Source organism: Schistocerca nitens, chromosome 7, assembly GCF_023898315.1.
Source record: "Schistocerca nitens isolate TAMUIC-IGC-003100 chromosome 7, iqSchNite1.1, whole genome shotgun sequence".
Taxonomy (NCBI): Eukaryota; Metazoa; Arthropoda; class Insecta; order Orthoptera; family Acrididae; genus Schistocerca; species Schistocerca nitens.
The window spans coordinates 173937524-173958081 of record NC_064620.1 but is presented as its reverse complement, the minus strand read 5'-3'; the positions used below and the strand labels follow the sequence as shown (position 1 = coordinate 173958081).

General features: G+C 40.0%; 1 protein-coding gene across 1 annotated transcript in view; it reads left to right on the top strand.

Annotated features, from left to right (window-relative positions):
- LOC126194895 (centrosomal protein of 104 kDa) overlaps positions 1–20558 on the top strand; it is a 461734-nt gene that overhangs the window by 319477 nt on the left and 121699 nt on the right. Inside the window, exon 6 of the mRNA XM_049933248.1 lies at positions 153–423. Within this exon, the coding sequence (XP_049789205.1) occupies positions 153–423 (271 nt within the window). The remainder of the gene's footprint in view (positions 1–152; positions 424–20558) is intronic.

Sequence of the window (20558 nt, the reverse complement as noted above, 5' to 3'; positions counted from 1 at the left end):
AAGGCATTTTCCGCGATTACATTCCAAGCTTGAACTGCGAGGTAAAAACGCGCGCTACTTTGAACTAGAGCCCGGTTGTACTGTCATGTAAGAGAGTTGCAGCCAGGTCTATGAGTCGCTTTGTCGAGTGTCGAGTAACGGTACGTCGACAGCCCGTAGCGAAGAACGACGAGAGCCTGGACGTGGGCGGCGCCGGCCACCGGCCCGAGCTGCCGCTGCCGCCGCGCCTGCTGCAGGTGTCGCCGCAGCCGCCGCCCGCCGCCGCCGCCGCCGCCCCCGCCGCCCCCGCCGCCGCCAGGGAGGGTGCCACGTCGCCGCTGCCCGCGCCGCCCGCCATGCACCAGTCTCCGGTGTCGCCGCTGCACCACCACACCAGACCCAAGACGCCGCCCGCGCACGTGCACGCCGCCACCGCCACCGAAGGTGAGTCCATCTCCGAACACACGCTTCACGTAGTTGGACCTTGTAGGCTATAATCGCTCTTCCTCTGTACGTATTTCTTTTAATATTGGTTGTAAAGGAACGATCTTCTATAAATCGGTGCAGATACTGGCCTACGCAGATGACATAGATATAATAGCAAGAACCCAAAAAGCCATGGAAGAGACATTTACAGCTCTTGAGCAGGCCAGTAGGAACATGGGGTTAATTAATAATGAACAAAAAACAAAATATATGGCAGCTGAAAAGCACATAGAGAAAATATGCCAAACGCAATAACAATGGGCAATTATACATTTGAGAGAGTTGAACATTTCAAGTATCTGGGCTCGACAGTTACATATCTAAATGATACCTCCTTTGAAATTAAGCAGAGATTAATACTGGCCAACAGAGCCTATTTTGCCCTACCAAGACTTCTATCCTCAAGGCTCCTGACTTGTACCACGAAATTAACTATGTATAAATCACTTATACGACCAGTGCTTACATATGCCTCTGAAGCCTGGACATTAACAACTGAAGATATTGAAACACTGGATGCATTTGAAAGAAAGGTACTTAGACGAATTATCGGCCCAATCTGTGAAAGAGGAAGATGGAGGAGGAGGTACAACCATGAGTTGTATACCATATACAAAGACGAACAAATCAGTGAAACCATCCAGACTGAGGTGGGCGGGACATGTGGCTCGCATGAATGATACAGAAGTACCAAAAGGAATTACAAGGAAAGCCAGGAGGGCAGAGAGGACGTGGTCGACCAAGAGCCAGAAGGGAAGATGGAGTAATCGAAGATCTTAGGAAGATGGGCTATAGAAACTGGAGAGTATTGGCAAAGGACCGAGAGAGATGGAAGGAAATTGTAGAAGAGGCCAAGGCTCATCGTGAGCTGCAGAGCCAAGAAAGAAGAAGAAAGGATAAGATAAGTAAAAGTGAGAAAGGGCGATCGTAATTTTGACGGAATCAATGAAACTCGTCGAAGCCTGTATTGCCGGCCCATCTTTAACACAATGATGTGTGACCGTGAAAAGATAATTAAAAGTTTTGTCTCGCTATTGAGCATGTAATAAAATAATGCTCTAAAAAGGAATCGGACCTCTGTGAGGAAATGGGTTCCAACGTTGATCGTGCAGTATGCCCTTAAAGCCGCGAAATGGGAGCCAACCAACTGGATCGTCGTATTAAGACGACCGACGTAGAAGAACTTCGCCGAATAATTTGCTGAAAAGAGTTTAAAAATCAGATTGGGGGAAGAAATGGAGAAAATGACAAAAATACGAGGGGCGTTTAAAAAGTCCGTGTAAAAATAAAAACTGCTTACGTGTTTGGGGTAAACCTTTTTTTTTATTTTTCGACATAGTCTCCTTTTAGACTTATACACTTCGTCTAACGCTGTTCTAATTTGGTGACCCCTTCCGAATAATAGGAATTGTCCAAGCCTGCAAAATAGCTATTAGTTGCTGCAATCACCTCCTCGTTTGAATAAAATCTTTGTCCTGCCAGCCATTTCTTCAAATTGGGGAATAAATAGTAGTCCCAGGGAGCCAAGTCTGAAGAATGGGGGGGGGGGGATGTGAAACGACTTGGAATGCTATTTCCATTAATTTTGCAACCACAACTGCTGAGGTGTGTGCTGGTGCACTGTAGTGATGGAAAAGGACTTTTTTGCGGTCCAATCGCCGGCGTTTTTCTTGCAGCTCGATTTTCAGACGCTCCAATAATGATGAATAATAATCACCTGTAATAGTTTTACCCTTTTCCAGATAGTCGATGAGGATTATTCATTGCGAATCCCAAAAGACAGTCGCCATAACCTTTCCGCCCGAAGGAATGGTCTTCGCCATTTTTGGTGCATATTGTCCCTTGGTAGCCCATTGTTTAGATAGTTGTTTGGTCTCAGGAGTATAGTATTGTATCCATGTTTCATCCACAGTGACGAAACGTCGCTTAAGGGGAGCCGGAGGTGCCTATGCTGCCCATGTTAAAATCACTAAGTTTGAGGAACATTTATGAATAAACTACCAAATAGAAAAATTTGAATTTTTTTTGCATATAGAGTGGTTTAGTATTGCAGTTATGACAGAGAGATTTTGGAGTATCTTTTCTAGTTTCTTTCCAATTATTTTTTTTATTAATGACCCAATTTTTTTTACAAATAATTGCTTTATAATTAAACTGAAATGAAACTACTGAACATATTGCCAAATGGCTGTGTTACAATGTAAGTTTGACCACTAGGAGTGCTGTATAAAAATTTCATCTCTCTAGCTTGAGCGGATTTTGAGAAAATGTTCCTTATATTCGAAAAATTCTAATTTACGGGAAATGGCTATCAAAGTTTCTCAATACATTCCTGCACTATAGGATGGATTATCAGGGTCTTCTTCTTCATCTTCCAAAAGCTTCCTCTTCTGTCTTCTTTTCTGGCCTGTTGTTCCATCATACTTCATAAGCCTTTCTCTTCTTTCTGCTCCTCTTATCCTTTCTCTGTCAATATTTCTTAGTGCTCGTACAGTGTTCACCCCAGCTGTAAATCCTAATGCCTTCAGAACTTCACACTTCACACTGTTCCGTTGGTTGTAGGTTGCTATTGCATCATAAATGCCAAAGTGCAGTGTTTTTATGCTTACAAACACCCTTTTGGAATCACTTTCCAAATCAAATTGTTTACGCTCTCATTAGGATTCTGCGTCTTTCTGTGGAGACATTTGTGTAACAATTCTGGCTGTGCTAAGTCATGAAAAATTGGTTTTATTGTTCCCTCCTGATTCTTGTACATACTGCATATTACCCGCTTTACACAAGAAGTATAATACTACCAACAACAGGCGCAACACTGAACTAATTCGAAACGGTAAACAGCAAAGAGACGGTGTTCCGCGCTCTTATTCATTGTAGTATCGCAACTTGGTATTAGTGTTAATTTTCTTTTCCCTACGTTCTTCCTCTTCTTATATACACGGTTACTAAAACGTGGCATCGTAACCAGAACAAAAGTGTACGACAATATTAAATGGAGCAAGATGTTCGAAATTCTGGGGAAAATAGGAGTATGCTGTAAGGAAATACGGGTAATATTTGTCACAGAAAACAATGTAGCCAACCCTTGCACGCTCGCTGTATGCGTAACATAAGGCGCTGTATGCGTAACAGGCCGAGAAAATCCCAAGCAGTTCGACAGGAAGTCACAAGAGGGTGTTAGATGCATTCAGCGGCCGCCCATTTCCTCTGCAGGCGTGGGGGAAAATGGTAATAACTCCACTTCTAGGGCGAGTAGAACAATAATTCAAAGTTTACATTAAAGAGGAATGTTCCAATTAATTTTCGGTAGAAAAAAATATCGTAATTTTTTTGGATTTGACCACCTCCGGTTCCCCTTAAAGTCCTGCGGATTCTTCCTGAACAGGTGCAAAGCGTCCTTGCAACACTTCACACGATTCCGTTTTTGGTCAAGTGTGTGCAATCGCAGAACCCATCTTGCAGATAACTTTCTCATGTCCAAATGTTTATGCTAAATAGTATGTACCCATTCATTTGAGATGCCAACAGCACTAGCAATCTCACACACCTTAACTCTTCTGTCATCCATCACCATATCAATGATTTTATCAATGATTTCTGGAGTTACCTCAACAGGGCGTCCAGAACGTTCAGCATCAGTTGTGCCAATATGGCCACTCCGGAAATTTTGAAACCACTTATAAACTGTTCTAATCGAAGGTGCAGAGTCACTGTAATGCTTATCAAGCTTCTCTTTAGTCTCCTGAGGCGTTTTGCCTTTAATAAAGTAACGTTTAATCACCACACGAAATTCTTTTTCGTTCATTTTTTGACAATCACTCGATTTCCTTGATTCACACTAATGCCAAACACAAAGAGATAGACCAATATGGCTGAAACGTGGTGTGCGTTCTTTCCAAAGATGCTACTAACTAAACATAACCTCGATATGCGCCGGTGGTGTCATCTCTCGGACTTTGCATGGACTTTTCGAGCGGCCCTCGTATTAACGTAAATATTCGTAACATTCTAATTTAAGTCAAATATTACATCATAAAATGACACAAACGTCTGTAATCCATCCGATCAGGAGGAACGCTACCAAGCAAGAGAGTAGCAGAGGACGCTCAGGCACCAGCATTTGTCTTTAAAACAAGCAACCAATGAAATTCAGTCAGAAAACATACTCATATCAAATTCATGCTAGCTTTGAGATCTGGAAGCTGTGAGGACGATAATAAAAATGTAGGACTACAAAGTACCTCACGATATGTGTTTCACTGAAAGGGTGGTGGTGATAGACACTATATTTACTTGTGTAACACAGGCTCGTCACACATTCGAACGCGTACCTATCTGTTCGCGAGAGACCACTATTAAAAAAAGATCAGAAACTGAAAGTGACAATTTGTCAGTTGAGTGACCAGTGGTAAGAGAAATCTTGGAGGAGCTGGCTGGAGCACAGCGGATGTATTAAAGTTTACAGGAAACAGCTGTGAAATGCATGGTTGGACTTCATAGACACATAGAAACTAAAAAATGGCTTCAAGTTTCAGGATATTTTATTATTAGTGATTTTAAAGAGTTTGTAACTCCTTATTTTTAGCTTTAAAAACTATATTTGTATGTCAGTATGTAATGTTAGGCATTACAGAATCTTTTTCATTAATAAAAGTAAATATTTTTGGAATATAATCTGAAGAAAAAAATATCTAATCCTGTTGCGGCATTTGCACTGGTTTACACTCAATCTATTCAGCATCAACACTTACAAGATCAACTTTTGTGGATTGTGATACATATGGAATGCACATATTAATATACTGATCTTGCTTGTTCAGCTTCATTTTGTTGGTGTACAAACTCATAATAGTCATTCAACATTGCTCTGACATATTGCTGACAGCGGCAGTTTGTCAGACACAATCATTAATGCACAGTAAAAGCCACATAAATGCACTGCACTTGAAAGTTTGATGTGTCTGGTTGCACCATCAGCTGTTAACTCGCGCATTGCCTCTCATTACATGTCCACTACCGCCGCTTCGCCTTTTATCATTCAAATATTAATTGCTGTAAGCAGAGAACTTAAATCGTCAGTCATTTTTCTTCCAATGTACTCAATCATGCCACTCAAGTGGTCTAATTATAACCACATAGAACACACTTTAGTATCACTACACTGTACATTCTGTGTCAATAGCTTCAAAGTCACTGTCGGTCCCACATACACACACTTTGAACCACTTGCCGTTAAAGTGTATGTAGTAGGGAAGAGCAGCGGCAGCATTCTTTTAGTAGTAGCACTGAACTGCAGTTTCGATGCTGCTGGCTGGGGTTAATTGAATGCCAGTGGGTCAGGGAGCTTAAATACAGATTGCTGCTGGTCAAATGACAAGAAGTTAGAAAGCTAGCTGCTAATGCTGCTGCTGCCATTGGTGGAGGCTGTGTGGAGTCACGCAGTTGTGTAACAATAATAAAACAGTAGTGACTGTGTATGTGCGTGTGCATGTGTATGTGTGTGTGTGTGTGTGTGTGTGTGTGTGTGTGTGTGTGTGTGTGTAGCAGTAATAATGTTGTTGTGGTCTTCAGTCCTGAGACTGCTTTGATGCAGCTCTCCATGCTACTCTATCCTGTGCAAGCTTCTTCATCTGCCAGTAGCTACTGCAACCTACATCTTTCTGAATCTGCTTAGTGTATTCATCTCTTGGCCTCCCTCTACGATTTTTACCCTCCACGTTCCCCTCCAATACTAAATTGGTGATCTGTTGATGCCTCAGAACATGTCCTACCAACCGATCCCTTTTTCTAGTCAAGTTATGCCACAAACTCCTCATACCCCCAATTCTATTCAATACCTCCTCATTACTTATGTGATCTACCCATCTAATCTTCAGCATTCTTCTGTAGCACCACATTTCAAAAGCTTCTATTCTCTTCTTGTCCAAACTATTTATCGTCCATGTTTCACTTCCATACATGGCTACACTCCATACAAATACTTTCAGAAATGACTTCTCTGACACTTGAATCTATACTCGATGCTAACAAATTTCTCTTCTTCAGAAACGCTTTCCTTGCCGTTGCCAGTCCACATTTTATATCCTCTCTACTTCGACCATCATCAGTTATTCTGCTCCCCAAATAGCAAAACTCCTTTACTACTTTAAGTGTCTCATTTCCTAATCTAATCCCCTCAGCATCACTCGATTTAATTTCACTACATTCCATTATCCTCGTTTTGCTTTTGTTGATGTTCATCTTATATCGTCCTTTCAAGACACTGTCCATTCCGTTCAACTGCTCTTCCAAGTCCTTTGCTGTCTCTGACAGAATTACAATGTCATCGGCGAACCTCAAAGTTTTTATTTCTTCTCAATGGATTTTAATACCTACTCCGAATTTTCTTTTGCTTCCTTCACTGCTTGCTCAATATACAGATTGAATAACATCGGGGAGAGGCTACAACCCTGTCTCACTCCCTTCCCAACCACTGCTTCCCTTTCGTGTCCCTCGACTCTTATAACTGCCATCTGGTTTCTGTACAAATTGTAAATAGCCTTTCGCTCCCTGTATTTTACCCCTGCCACCTTCAGAATTTGAAAGAGAGTATTCCAGACCACATTGTCAAAAGCTTTCTCTAAGTCTACGAATGCTAGAAACGTAGGTTTGTCTTTCCTTAATCTCTCTTCTAAGATAAGTCGTAGGTCAGTATTGCCTCACATGTTCCAATATTTCTACGGAATCCAAACTGGTCTTCCCCGAGGTCGGCTTCTACTAGTTTTTCCATTCGTCTGTAAAGAATTCGCGTTAGTATTTTGCAGCCGTGACTTACCAGATGGTAGAGTTTTGACAGGACTGGCTCTCCCAAGGCTGTCAGTAGTTCTAATGGAATGTTGTCTACTCCCGGGGCCTTGTTTCGACTCAGGTCTTTCAGTGCTCTGTCAAATTCTTCACACAGTATCATATCTCCACTTTCATCTTCATCTACATCCTCTTCCATTTCCTTAATATTCTTATCAAGTATATCGCCCTTGTATAGACTCTCTATATACTCCTTCCACCTTTCTGCTTTCCCTTCTTTGCTTAGAACAGGGCTTCCATCTGAGCTCTTGATATTCATACAGGTAGTTCTCTTTTCTCTAAAGGTCTCCTGTAGGCTGTATCCATCTTACTCCTAGTGATATATGCCTCTACATCCTTACATTTGTCCTCTAGCCATCCCTGCTTAGCCATTTTGCACTTTCTGTCAATCTCATTTTTGAAACGTTTGTGTTCCTTTTTGCCTGCTTCATTTAATGCATATTTATATTTTCTCCTTTCATCAATTAAGTTCAATATTTCTTCTGTTACCCAAGGACTTCTAGTAGCCCCCGTCTGTTTACCTACTTTATCCTCTGCTGCCTTCACTATTTCATCCCTCATAGCTATTCATCCTTCTTCTACTGTATTTCTTTCCCCCATTCGTGTCAGTTGTTCCCTCATGCTCTCCCTGAAACTCTGTACATCCACTGATTTAGTCAGTTTATCCACGTCCCATCTCCTTAAAATCTCACCTTTATTTCAGTTTCTTCAGTTTTAATGTACAGTTTTTAACAGTTGTGGTCAGAGTCCACATCTGCCCCTGGAAATGTCTTACAATTTAAAACCTGGTTCCTAAATCTCTGTCTTACCTTCTAGTATCTCCAGGATTCTTCCATGTATACAACCTTCTTTTATGATTCTTGAACCAAGTGTTATGATTAAGTTATGCTCTGTGCAAAATTCTACAAGGCGGCTTCCTCTTTCATTTCTTCCCCCCAATCCATATTCACCTACTACGTTTCCTTCTCTCCCTTTTCCTACTACCGAATTCCAGTCACCCATGACTATTAAATTTTCGTCTCCCTTCACTATCTGAATAATTTCTTTTATTTCATCATACATTTCTTCAATTTCTTCGTCATCTGCAGAGCTAGTTGGCATGTAAACTTGTAATACTGTAGTAGGCGTGTGCTTCGTGTCTATCTTGGCCACAATAATGCGTTCACTATGCTGTTTGTAGTAGTTTACCCGCACTCCTATTTTTTAATTCATTATTAAACCTAATCCTGCATTACCCCTATTTGATTTTGTATTTATAACCTTTATTCACCTGACCAAAAGTCTTGTTCCTCCTGCCACCGAACTTCACTAATTCCCACTATACGTAACTTTAACCTATCCATTTCCCTTTTTAAATTTTCTAACCTACCTGCCCGATTAAGGGATCTGACATTCCACGCTCCGATCCGTAGAACGCCAGTTTTCTTTCTCCTGATAACGACATCCTCTTGAGTAGTCCCCGCCCGGAGATCCTAATGGGGGAGTATTTTACCTCTGGAATATTTTACCCAAGAGGACGCCATCATCATTTAACCATACAGTAAAGCTGCATGCCCTCGGCTGTAGTTTCCCCTTGCTTTCAGCCGTTCGCAGTACCAGAATAGCAAGGCCGTTTTGGCTAGTGTTACAAGGCCAGATCAGTCAATCATTCAGACTGTTGCCCCTGCAACTACTGAAAAGGCTGCTGCCCCTCTTCAGGAACCACACGTTTGTCTGGCCTCTCAACAGATACCCTTCCGTTGTGGTTGCACCTACGGTACGGCACGCAAGCCTCCCCACCAACGGCAAGGTCCATGGTTCATGGGGGGTGGTATGTTCTGCCAGTCGTAAAAGGCGACGAAAAGAACAAACCACTAATAGGGCTAACCCCCCTTTTAGTGTGATTAGTTGGTTCAGGACAGAACTAAAGAAGCCTCGGACAAGCGCCGTCATGGTCGGGGACGACGCTTGAACCCTATGCCCGCCCACAATGGTAACGACACCGCTAGCCAACTGGAAAATGATTTAAATCCAAATAGAGGTGTTTTGCAGGATATGCTTCCTGCAACCACCCTAGAAGGAAAACAAAGACAGAGGATGAGATGGTCAGATGAAGTTAATCGACACCTCATGTTCTGTTATTACCAAGCAACAAACCTAGGAACCAACACAACTGGATACAGATCACAAGTATACACAACATTTATTACCAGATACCCAGAATTAAAATTTTTAACAGAACAACGACTAGCTGATCAGATCCGTGTAATAATCAAAAATAACAGGATACCCCAGTCAGAATTAGAAAACATCAAACAAGAAGTACAACAAATACTGGAACAAAATAATGTGCAATCAGAAGAAGAAGAAAATACAGTAATGGACTCAAACATCCCAGAGCAAACAAACAAAGAACAACACGCACCAATTAAACAATCAGAGGAAAACGAAATCATAAGACAGCCACCAGAACAAGCACAAATAGAACACAAAGTGACACAGATGCTAGATATAGAAGAAAAATTTCAGCTAACGTATATAGAATACAAAGACACAAATACAGACATAAGACCATTCTTGCATAGACCACCAAATAACCCACAAGTCGAAACAACAATAAAAACTATCAACACAATCATACACAACAAAATAAATGAAAACACAACTATGGACGAGTTACAACTACTGGTTTATATAGGAGCACTCACTACACTAAATATACACACTAGACAGAGATCAGAACCAACCAACACACAGAAGAAACCCACAAAACCAGCATGGCAACACAGGCTACAGATCAGAATAGAAAAACTGAGAAAAGACATCGGACAGCTAACACAATTTATAAGAAATGAAATCTCGGAAAAAATACGAAAAAGGTTAGGTAAAATCTCACAACAAGAAGCGACAGAGCAATTAGACGAAAAGAAGCAGAAATTACAAGCATTAGCCAAACGACTCAGAAGATACAAAAAAAGTGAAAATAGAAGGAAACAAAACCAAACATTCAACAAAAACCAAAAGAAATTTTACCAGACAATAGATAACACACACATTAAAATAAACAATCCACCAAACATAACAGACATGGAACACTTCTGGAGCAACATATGGTCAAACCCGGTACAACATAACAGGCATGCACGGTGGATACAAACAGAAACAGACACATACAAGATGATACCACAAATGCCTGAAGTGATAATTTTGCAACATGAAGTCACCCAAGCAATTAATTCTACTCACAATTGGAAAGCCCCTGGAAATGATAAAATAGCAAATTTCTGGTTAAAGATGTTCACCTCAACACATTCACATCTAACTAAATTATTTAACAGTTACATTGCAGACCCATACACATTCCCTGATACACTTACACATGGAATAACTTATCTGAAACCTAAAGATCAAGTAGACACATCAAACCCAGCTAAATATCGCCCCATAACATGCCTACAAACAATATACAAAATATTAACTTCAATCATCAAACAGAAATTAATGACACATACAACACAGAACAAAATTATAAATGAAGAACAAAAAGGCTGTTGCAAAGGAGCACGAGGATGTAAAGAGCAACTGATAATAGATGCAGAGGTGACATATCAAGCTAAAACTAAACAAAGGTCGCTACACTACGCAAAGTTGATTACCAAAAAGCTTTTGATAGTGTACCCCACTCATGGTTACTACAGATATTGGAAATATACAAAATAGATCCTAAATTGATACAGTTCCTAAACATAGTAATGAAAAATTGGAAAACCACACTTAATATCCAAACAAATTCAAATAATATCACATCACAGCCAATATAGATTAAGCGTGGAATATACCAAGGAGACTCATTAAGTCCTTTCTGGTTCTGCCTTGCTCTGAACCCACTATCCAACATGCTAAATAATACAAATTATGGATACAATATTACTGGAACATACCCACACAAAATCACACATTTGCTATACATGGATGATCTAAAACTACTGGCAGCAACAAATCAACAACTCAACCAATTACTAAAGATAACAGAAGTATTCAGCAATGATATAAGTATGGCCTTTGGAACAGACAAATGTAAGAAAAATAGCATAGTCAAGGGAAAACACACTAAACAAGAAGATTACATATTGGATAACCACAGCGACTGCATAGAAGCGATGGAAAAAACGGATGCCTATAAATATCTAGGATACAGAAAAAAATAGGAATAGATAATACAAATATTAAAGAAGAACTAAAAGAAAAATATAGACAAAGACTAACAAAACTACTGAAAACAAAATTGACAGCAAGAAACAAGACAAAAGCTATAAATACATATGCCATACCAATATTGACCTACTCATTTGGAGTAGTGAAATGGAGTAACACAGACCTAGAAGCACTCAATACACTTACACGATCACAATGCCACAAATATAGAATACATCACATACATTCAGCAATAGAAAGATTCACATTAAGCAGAAAGGAAGGAGGAAGGGGATTTATCGATATAAAAAACCTACATTATGGACAGGTAGACAATTTAAGAAAATTCTTTATAGAACGAGCAGAAACTAGCAAAATACACAAAGCAATCACTCATATAAATACATCGGCTACACCACTACAATTTCATAACCACCTCTACAACCCTTTAGACCACATAACATCAACAGATACGAAGAAAGTAAATTGGAAAAAGAAAACACTTCATGGCAAGCACCCGTATCATCTAACACAGCCACACATCGATCAAGACGCATCCAACACATGGCTGAGAAAAGGCAATATATACAGTGAGACAGAAGGATTCATGATTGCAATACAGGATCAAACAATAAACACCAGGTATTACAGCAAGCATATTATTAAAGATCCCAATACCACAACAGATAAATGCAGACTTTGTAAACAACAAATAGAAACAGTAGATCACATCACAAGCGGATGTACAATACTAGCAAATACAGAATACCCCAGAAGACATGACAATGTCGCAAAAATAATACATCAACAGCTTGCCTTACAACATAAACTTTTAAAACAACAAGTTCCTACATACAAGTATGCACCACAAAATGTACTGGAGAATGATGAATACAAATTATACTGGAACAGAACCATTATAACAGATAAAACAACGCCACATAACAAACCTGACATCATACTCACCAATAAAAAGAAGAAATTAACACAACTAATCGAAATATCCATACCCAATACAACAAATATACAAAAGAAAGTACGAGAAAAAATTGAAAAATACATCCAACTGGCTGAGGAAGTCAAAGACATGTGGCATCAGGATAAAGTTGACATCATACCAATTATACTATCAACTACAGGAGTCATACCACACAATATCCACCAGTACATCAATGCAATACAGCTACATCCAAACATATATATACAACTACAGAAATCCGTAATTATTGATACATGTTCAATTACCCGAAAGTTCCTAAATGCAATATAACACATACTGTACAGTTAATAGGAAGTGACGCTTGATCAAGGTCCACGTCACTTTCCATTCTCAACCAGACTTAACGTCTGAGAAAGTAAAGAAATAATAATAATGATCAAGTACTTTCACATGCAGTCTTCTTCTTCTTCCTCTTAGCTGCTCGCTACTGCAGAATGGGTTTTATCATGATTACTGCTCAAAGTACTGAACGCAAGTGGCACTGGTGCTGCTCAGACATGTGATAGTAAGAAATGCTACCCCATGTGGAGTCCCGGTGCACAGGAGCCCATTGGCCAAAAGGCGTCGATACCGAAACACAGTTGGACCCGCCCCCCTCCCCAAATAAAACACTAGGGAGGGAGTGGGAGGAGAATAATAGCCAGAGCGCAATTATGTAAGGTACCAATTTATAACCAAATAATTAAGTTATAAAATTGTCTCATTGTCATTTCATGAGACGTGTGAAGAAGTAATGTTTTCTGACTCTTTCCAGAACTTTCTCAGAATTCCAATTCCAATATAAACCTCACAAGTAAAAACTATATTGTATTGTTTTCCACTGAAGTCTGTTGGACGTCTCCGTAACACTCTCGCACCAACTGAAATGCTCTTCACTCGATCTTAAGATGTCTTCTATCAGACCAAGCAAGGATGCTCAGTGGTTAGCACACTTACTCGCACTCGGGAGGACGACGGTTCAAACCCGCGTCCAGTCATCCTAATTTAGGTTTTCTGTGATTGGTTGAGGCAAATGCCAGGATGGTTCCTTTGAAAGGGCACGAGCGACTTCCTTCCCCATGCTTCCCTAATCCGATGGTACCGATGAGCTCGCTGTTTCGTCTCTTCCCCCAAATCAACCAATCTTCAATCAGTCCTACCTGGTAAATGTCATACACTGACGACCAGTACTTGAGAATTGGTCAAACAAGTGTTTTGTAAGTTTCTTCCTGTGAATCTGTCTGGCGCCTGCTTTTCCTGTTATTTTTTTCATGTGGCCATTCCACATAAGGTTGCTTGGTGGTCACTCCTGGATGTTTCACAATAGTTATTTTTTCCAGCAATTTGTCACCACCAGTGTAATTTTGCTGTAAGGGATTCCTTCTCCTATGTATGCGCATTATGTTGAATTTATTTACGTTCAGGGTCATCTGCCACTCCTTGCACGATTAATCAATCCTCTGCAGGTCTTCCTAAAGTTCATTACTCTCTTCTGGCATTGCCACTTTCTTACAGACAACCGCATCATTTGCAAACAGCGTCAACGAGTTACTAATGTTGACAGTCCCTTTATTTATCTGCAAGGAAGTTCTGAATCCAGTCACAAATCTGGTGCGATACACGGTTAGCTCATATTTTTTTCACTTATTGGTAGTGTGGGACGGTGTGAAATACCTTTCCGAAGTCAAGCTGAGCCATTGTCTGCGGCGCTGTAGATATCATGAAGGAAGAGTGAGCTGAGTTTCGCAAGATATCTGTTCGCGGAATCCATGTTTATTTTTACAGAGCAGATTTTCCTTCTCTAAAAACCACAAAATTCTTGAGTATAAGAGATGTTCCATAATTCTATAGCAGACTGACATCAGCGATATAGGTCTACAATTGTGTGCATCTGTGCTACGGCCCTTCTTGAAAACAGGAATGACCTGCGCTTTTTTTCCTGTCACTAAGTACCCTTCGTTGCTCCAGCGATCTACTATATACTGCTTCTAGAATGGGAGCAAGTCCTTTCGTATTGTCTTTGTAGGACCTTATAGGTATCTCAATTGGTCCAGCTGCATTTCCTCTACAGCTATGGTAATTGCTTTTCTATTCCACAATCACTTATTTCAATATCTGTCATTTCGCCGTCTGTGTTGCGTTTCAAAGGACGGATTGCGTTACTATTTTTCGCAGTGAAACAGGTTGGAAGACCAAATTCAGTATTTCGGCTTTATGTCATCTTCTGTTTTGACGCCAGTGCAGTAACTGAGTGACTGAATAGATTGATTTCAATCCTTCTGCTGAAGCTATGTAGGAGCGAAAGTTCCTAGGGTTATCACTAAGATCAGTTGGCAAAATTTTACTTTGAAACCGACTGGACCCTTCTCTCATTACTCTCATTCTCATTTTCGCTTCAGTAGGTTTTGTTCGTCGGTTAAGTTTTGACTTATCTTAAATCTATGGCTCTTTGTTTACGCAGCAACTTTCCAACGCAGTTGTTAAACCATAGTAGGTCTTTCCCATTCCTTAAAACCTTGTTCAACATGCTTGTCTAAGGCGTATTGAATGGTTATTTTGAATTTTATCCATTTTCGTTCCATATCTTCTCCTCAGTACTGAATATTTGATGTTGACTATGCAGGTTGTAACGGAACATATTAAAGGCTTTACTTTACCGAAGTAGGCGATGCCCTCCAAATTCAACCAGTTTAACGAGTATTTATGATTATAGAAAAGTTATTGTGTATGTTAACAATGATTGCACAACATGTCTCCATAAACAGTCAACCCATTAAATTATACTGAATAACTGACCCACACAAAAGTTAATATCACTTGATCACTGATACAGCAAATGTCATCATGTAAAAATACTAAGTTTATCTTAAATAGTTAATATGAAGTACGAAAAATAGTTGCCAACTTAGGTATTTTGGATCTCCTTAAATAAAAATCACCCAGTGAAACCTATTTGTTCACTAGGAGTGTTTTCACTCAGTATTCACGTAATCAATCCTATTTTAGACGAAAACCAATGTAATTCTTAATAATTCATGTTACTTACTTATTTATGCAAATTAGAGAAGTCAATTGACAAACTTCTAAAACACGGCCTTTTTGTAACAAAGAATTATTCTGTCAAGTCAACAAATCTGTCTGTCATTTTAATAACATGTTAAATTATGGCACTCGATGCAAATTAATAACTTTTCTGCACAAATTATGATAACAGATGTACATGTGACTTATAAACTATATCTCTTTTTAGTAGTTCTTTGACAATGTTATAAATACAGGCAGTCGGAGGCAGTCGGAGACAGTCGGAATGTCACATTGGTGAAGTGTGTTTCTGTGTTATTGTTTGGGATGGAAAAACAATGCAAAGAACATGTAAAGGAAGTACTACTTTGTGTTGTGTTATGGTCTTTGGTGGACAGTGGAATTAAGATGGCCACCAAAGTAATAAATATTTGATGTTTACATACGTGTTGGTTTCGTTTGTTCTTTATCATCAAAAGCACATGAAAAACACGGGACCTCATATTTTTAACCCTAGACAACCAGATTTAGAGCCAGCATCAGCATCGAGACACAGCAGCGATCCAGCAAGCAGCAGCGATTACTGCAATGCATTTTAATGGCGCCAACCTAACATCAAGTGCTAACAAGCTCCGTAAATGGGAGTGAAATAGTGCGATTACAGCAATTAGCAATATCAACGACTTAGGCGGACCATTTACAAGGTACTCCGCAATTTGTATTCTGTCACTCTTGTTAAACAAAAATATTTTCCTAGATTTCTTAACAGTTCTTATAACATTCAGGCATTGATGCTATTACAGCCTTACGAGCACTGATGCCCTATTCTGAGTTAGCTGATTAGAAAAGTTCAGATTTGTTTGTTGCTAGCAGGGTGTAGACATTGCCTACAAGATTTGGTACTTTATCTCCTCTAAGTAATTCCAAGACACGACTTTGAGATTGCCACTCTGGCACCTGTTTTGATCCCACCATTTTCCCATTCTACAGCTGGTAAGTTAAAGTCTTCCCCTGTTACAAAAGCATAATCGGGAAACTTATTCACGAAATTCTGCGAATTCTCTCTGAAGCGCTCCGCCGCTATAGCTCCTGACGTAGATGGTCTGTGAAAGCATCCGAATACCACTTTTGTCCACCTTTGATACTTAACTTCATCCAGGTTATTTCACATTTGGAAATGTAGAAAAACTGTCTGAAAGTGGTCCTATGAATTCTCAGTCACACACGTAAATGTGATGTGCAGAGTAATCACGAAAGGTGTAGATATAGCTGAAAGAAGGCCAGAAAAAAAGTGTTAGTCCTATTTGGTACAGGCCCCACAGACATGATCAGTATTGTCTAACTGAATTGAACAGACTTAATCAGTCCACTTAACTGAGAAGAGGGAATGTCTCCATGTTGCGCCCTCTTGTTGGTAAAACCAATTAAGATTTCCAGTTTAGTCCAAACCGCTTAAGGTAATCAATCTCTAAATCGAGTAATTACGAAATTGAGGAGTTGAACAGGGCTTATAAAACACAAGAAAAAAGTTATCATTAAAATATTCATGTATTAAAGCAAAGAACTTTCACATTTCCGAAAACAGCTTCACAAAAGTATGGGAACAACCAAGAATTCACTGCAGACGACTATTGGCAAAATACTGACATTTAAAAGGAAACAAGCACTGTCAATAAATTAATAAGCAGGTAGCAGTTACAGGATGTCAGAGAGAGAGTTCAGTTGAGGTGACAAAAGGAGAAGGGTGGGGGATGGTGAAGGTGGCCTGCAGGATCCAGCAGGTTTCTAAAAAGTTCCTACTCAAAACGGTTGCTCACGCAATGTTAACACGGCGGAGCTTCAGCAAAAGTGTCACTGAGCGTCTCTGTCGAACTTAATGAATAGCGACCCTGTAACATGAGTCTAGGTGGCAACTGCCTGGAGCCGAATGCGATAATTGTTGGTGTCTTCCGACCGTGCAATCACCAGTGTCCACACAAAGAACATGGGGCCTCGAAGCAGATAAAGCCTTCATCTCTCTGTGGTTTCCCATCCTGTCTAGGTGCCAACCGACGTGACGGAGAATGAATTGAGGAGTTGAACAGGGCTTATAAAACACAAGAAAAAAGTTATATTTAAAATATTCATGTATTAAAGCAAAGAACTTTCACATTGCGGAAAACAGATTCACAAAAGTATGGGAACAACCAAGAATTCACTGCAGACGACTATTGGCAAAATACTGACATTTAAAAGGAAACAAGCACTGACAATAAATTACTAAGCAGGTAGTAGTTATAGGATGTCAGAGAGAGAGTTCAGTCGAGGTGCCAAAAGGAGAAGGGTGGGGGATGGTGAAGGTGGCCTGCAGGATCCAGCAGGTTTCTAAAAAGTTCCTACTCAAAACGGTTGCTCACGCAATGTTAACATGGCGGAGCTTCAGCAAAAGTGTCACTGAGCGTCTCTGTCGAACTTAATGAATAGCGACCCTCTAACATGAGTCTAGGTGGCAACTGCCTGGAGCCGAATGCGATAATTGTTGGTGTCTTCCGACCGTGCAATCACCGGTGTCCACACAAAGAACACGGGGCCTAGAAGCAGATAAAGCCTTCATCTCTCTGTGGTTTCCCATCCTGCCTAGGTGCCAACCTACGTGACGGAGAATGAATTGAGGAGTTGAACGGGGCTTATAAAACACAAGAAAAAGTTATCATTAAAATATTCATGTATTAAAGCAAAGAACTTTCACATTTACGAAAACAGCTTCACAAAAGTATGGAAACAACCAAGAATTCACTGCAGACGACTATTGGAAAAATACTGACATTTAAAAGGAAACAAGCACTGTCAATAAATTAATAAGCAGGTAGCAGTTACAGGATGTCAGAGAGAGAGTTCAGTTGAGGTGACAAAAGGAGAAGGGTGGGGGATGGTGAAGGTGGCCTGCAGGATCCAGCAGGTTTCTAAAAAGTTCCTACTCAAAACGGTTGCTCACGCAATGTTAACACGGCGGAGCTTCAGCAAAAGTGTCACTGAGCGTCTCTGTCGAACTTAATGAATAGCGACCCTCTAACATGAGTCTAGGTGGCAACTGCCTGGAGCCGAATGCGATAATTGTTGGTGTCTTCCGACCGTGCAATCACCGGTGTCCACACAAAGAACACGGGGCCTAGAAGCAGATAAAGCCTTCATCTCTCTGTGGTTTCCCATCCTGTCTAGGTGCCAACCGACGTGACGGAGAATGAATTGAGGAGTTGAACAGTGCTTATAAAACACAAGAAAAAAGTTATCATTAAAATATTCATGTATTAAAGCAAAGAACTTTCAAATTGTCGAAAACAGCTTCACAAAAGTATGGGAACAACCAAGAATTCACTGCAGACGACTATTGGAAAAATACTGACATTTAAAAGGAAACAAGCACTGTCAATAAATTACTAAGCAGGTAGCAGTTACAGGATGTCAGAGAGAGAGTTCAGTTGAGGTGACAAAAGGAGAAGGGTGGGGGATGGTGAAGGTGGCCTGCAGGATCCAGCAGGTTTCTAAAAAGTTCCTACTCAAAACGGTTGCTCACGCAATGTTAACACGGCGGAGCTTCAGCAAAAGTGTCACTGAGCGTCTCTGTCGAACTTAATGAATAGCGACCCTGTAACATGAGTCTAGGTGGCAACTGCCTGGAGCCGAATGCGATAATTGTTGGTGTCTTCCGACCGTGCAATCACCGGTGTCCACACAAAGAACACGGGGCCTAGAAGCAGATAAAGCCTTCATCTCTCTGTGGTTTCCCATCCTGCCTATGTGCCAATAGACGTAAAGGAGAATGTTTTGCGTATCAAGGTACCTCTTTTAAGACGAAGGCATCATTCAAAATTTCAGCGGATTCTAAAAGTTGTCGCAGTTTTGGAGAAATTACTAAGGTCTCTCATGATTATTGTATCATAGATCAGGTGCTCGCATACTGTTCAGCGGTAGGTAAGGAATTTGGATATAATAGTATCTTCAGTCTTCAATATTTATTTGACTGGGAAATCTGATGTAAAGTTACACAGACATAGAAATAAAATTAATGTTAAGAAATGGAGTGGATAAGACTAGTAACGAGAGGATCGACATTCTGTAGAAATATAAATCTGAATTTAATTAAATTAGGGCCCCTTTCTTTGATATTTGACATTGCCCAACTGCTCATATGTGTGTCTTACCGTGAGGCGAGGCTGGATTGAGGTTGTGGGTCACACCTGTAGGCTGGAAATGGGGAACGCTCAAGGTGCAAAACGTCAAAATGTAGGAAATCAAGAAAAAACCATAACAGTTTCTCATTATAGATCATTTTAGTCAAGGGAATGTCCATTATGATAGTTTCACAACTTTTGTTACGTCTGTCAAAAAAAGTGTTGCAGAAGCGTAATAGGTTCGAAAATGAAAATTGAGGTTAATATTATATGCCAAGTCCCATTTCCAAGGAATCGCTGAATGCACACAATATCACCTCACTTATTTCTGAACACTAACAAAGAACACAGTGTTGATATCACTGACACAATCAGGAATAAAATTCCCTGTATTTCACTTCAAGAAAATTGACCATGGCTAAGAGAGCCTCCTCCTGCCTTCTTTTCCAGCACTTAAATTGTCGGTCAGTGGAAGGTGAGGAATATTTCCTAGGATGAACCTTAAATTTACACGATATTTTGTTCTATTTCTTTATGCTTCACAATACACAGTTAAATCCTAACGATTTCAGTTTACATCATGTTGTGGTGGTTCTTTCTGAGCAAAAGCTTGTACCGGAACATCCTCCTCTAGCATAACTATTCCTCAACAGTAATTGTAGAGACCAGTATTTTTTTTCTAATTTTGGACATGTCAATATTATCTCAGTTGCTTTTCTGAAAACTTCCATATAATTTGATACACAATACGTTATATTTCAAGCTAAAATTTATGAGAAGGAATTACTTTATAAAATATTTTAGTTCCGAGCTAAATCGATAACTACTAGTTCTGAATGTACAGTTAAAATTATTTTTTTTAGAAACATTTGAAATTACGAATTATTTGCACATTTAAAATTTCTATTATTAATTACGCAATCCTG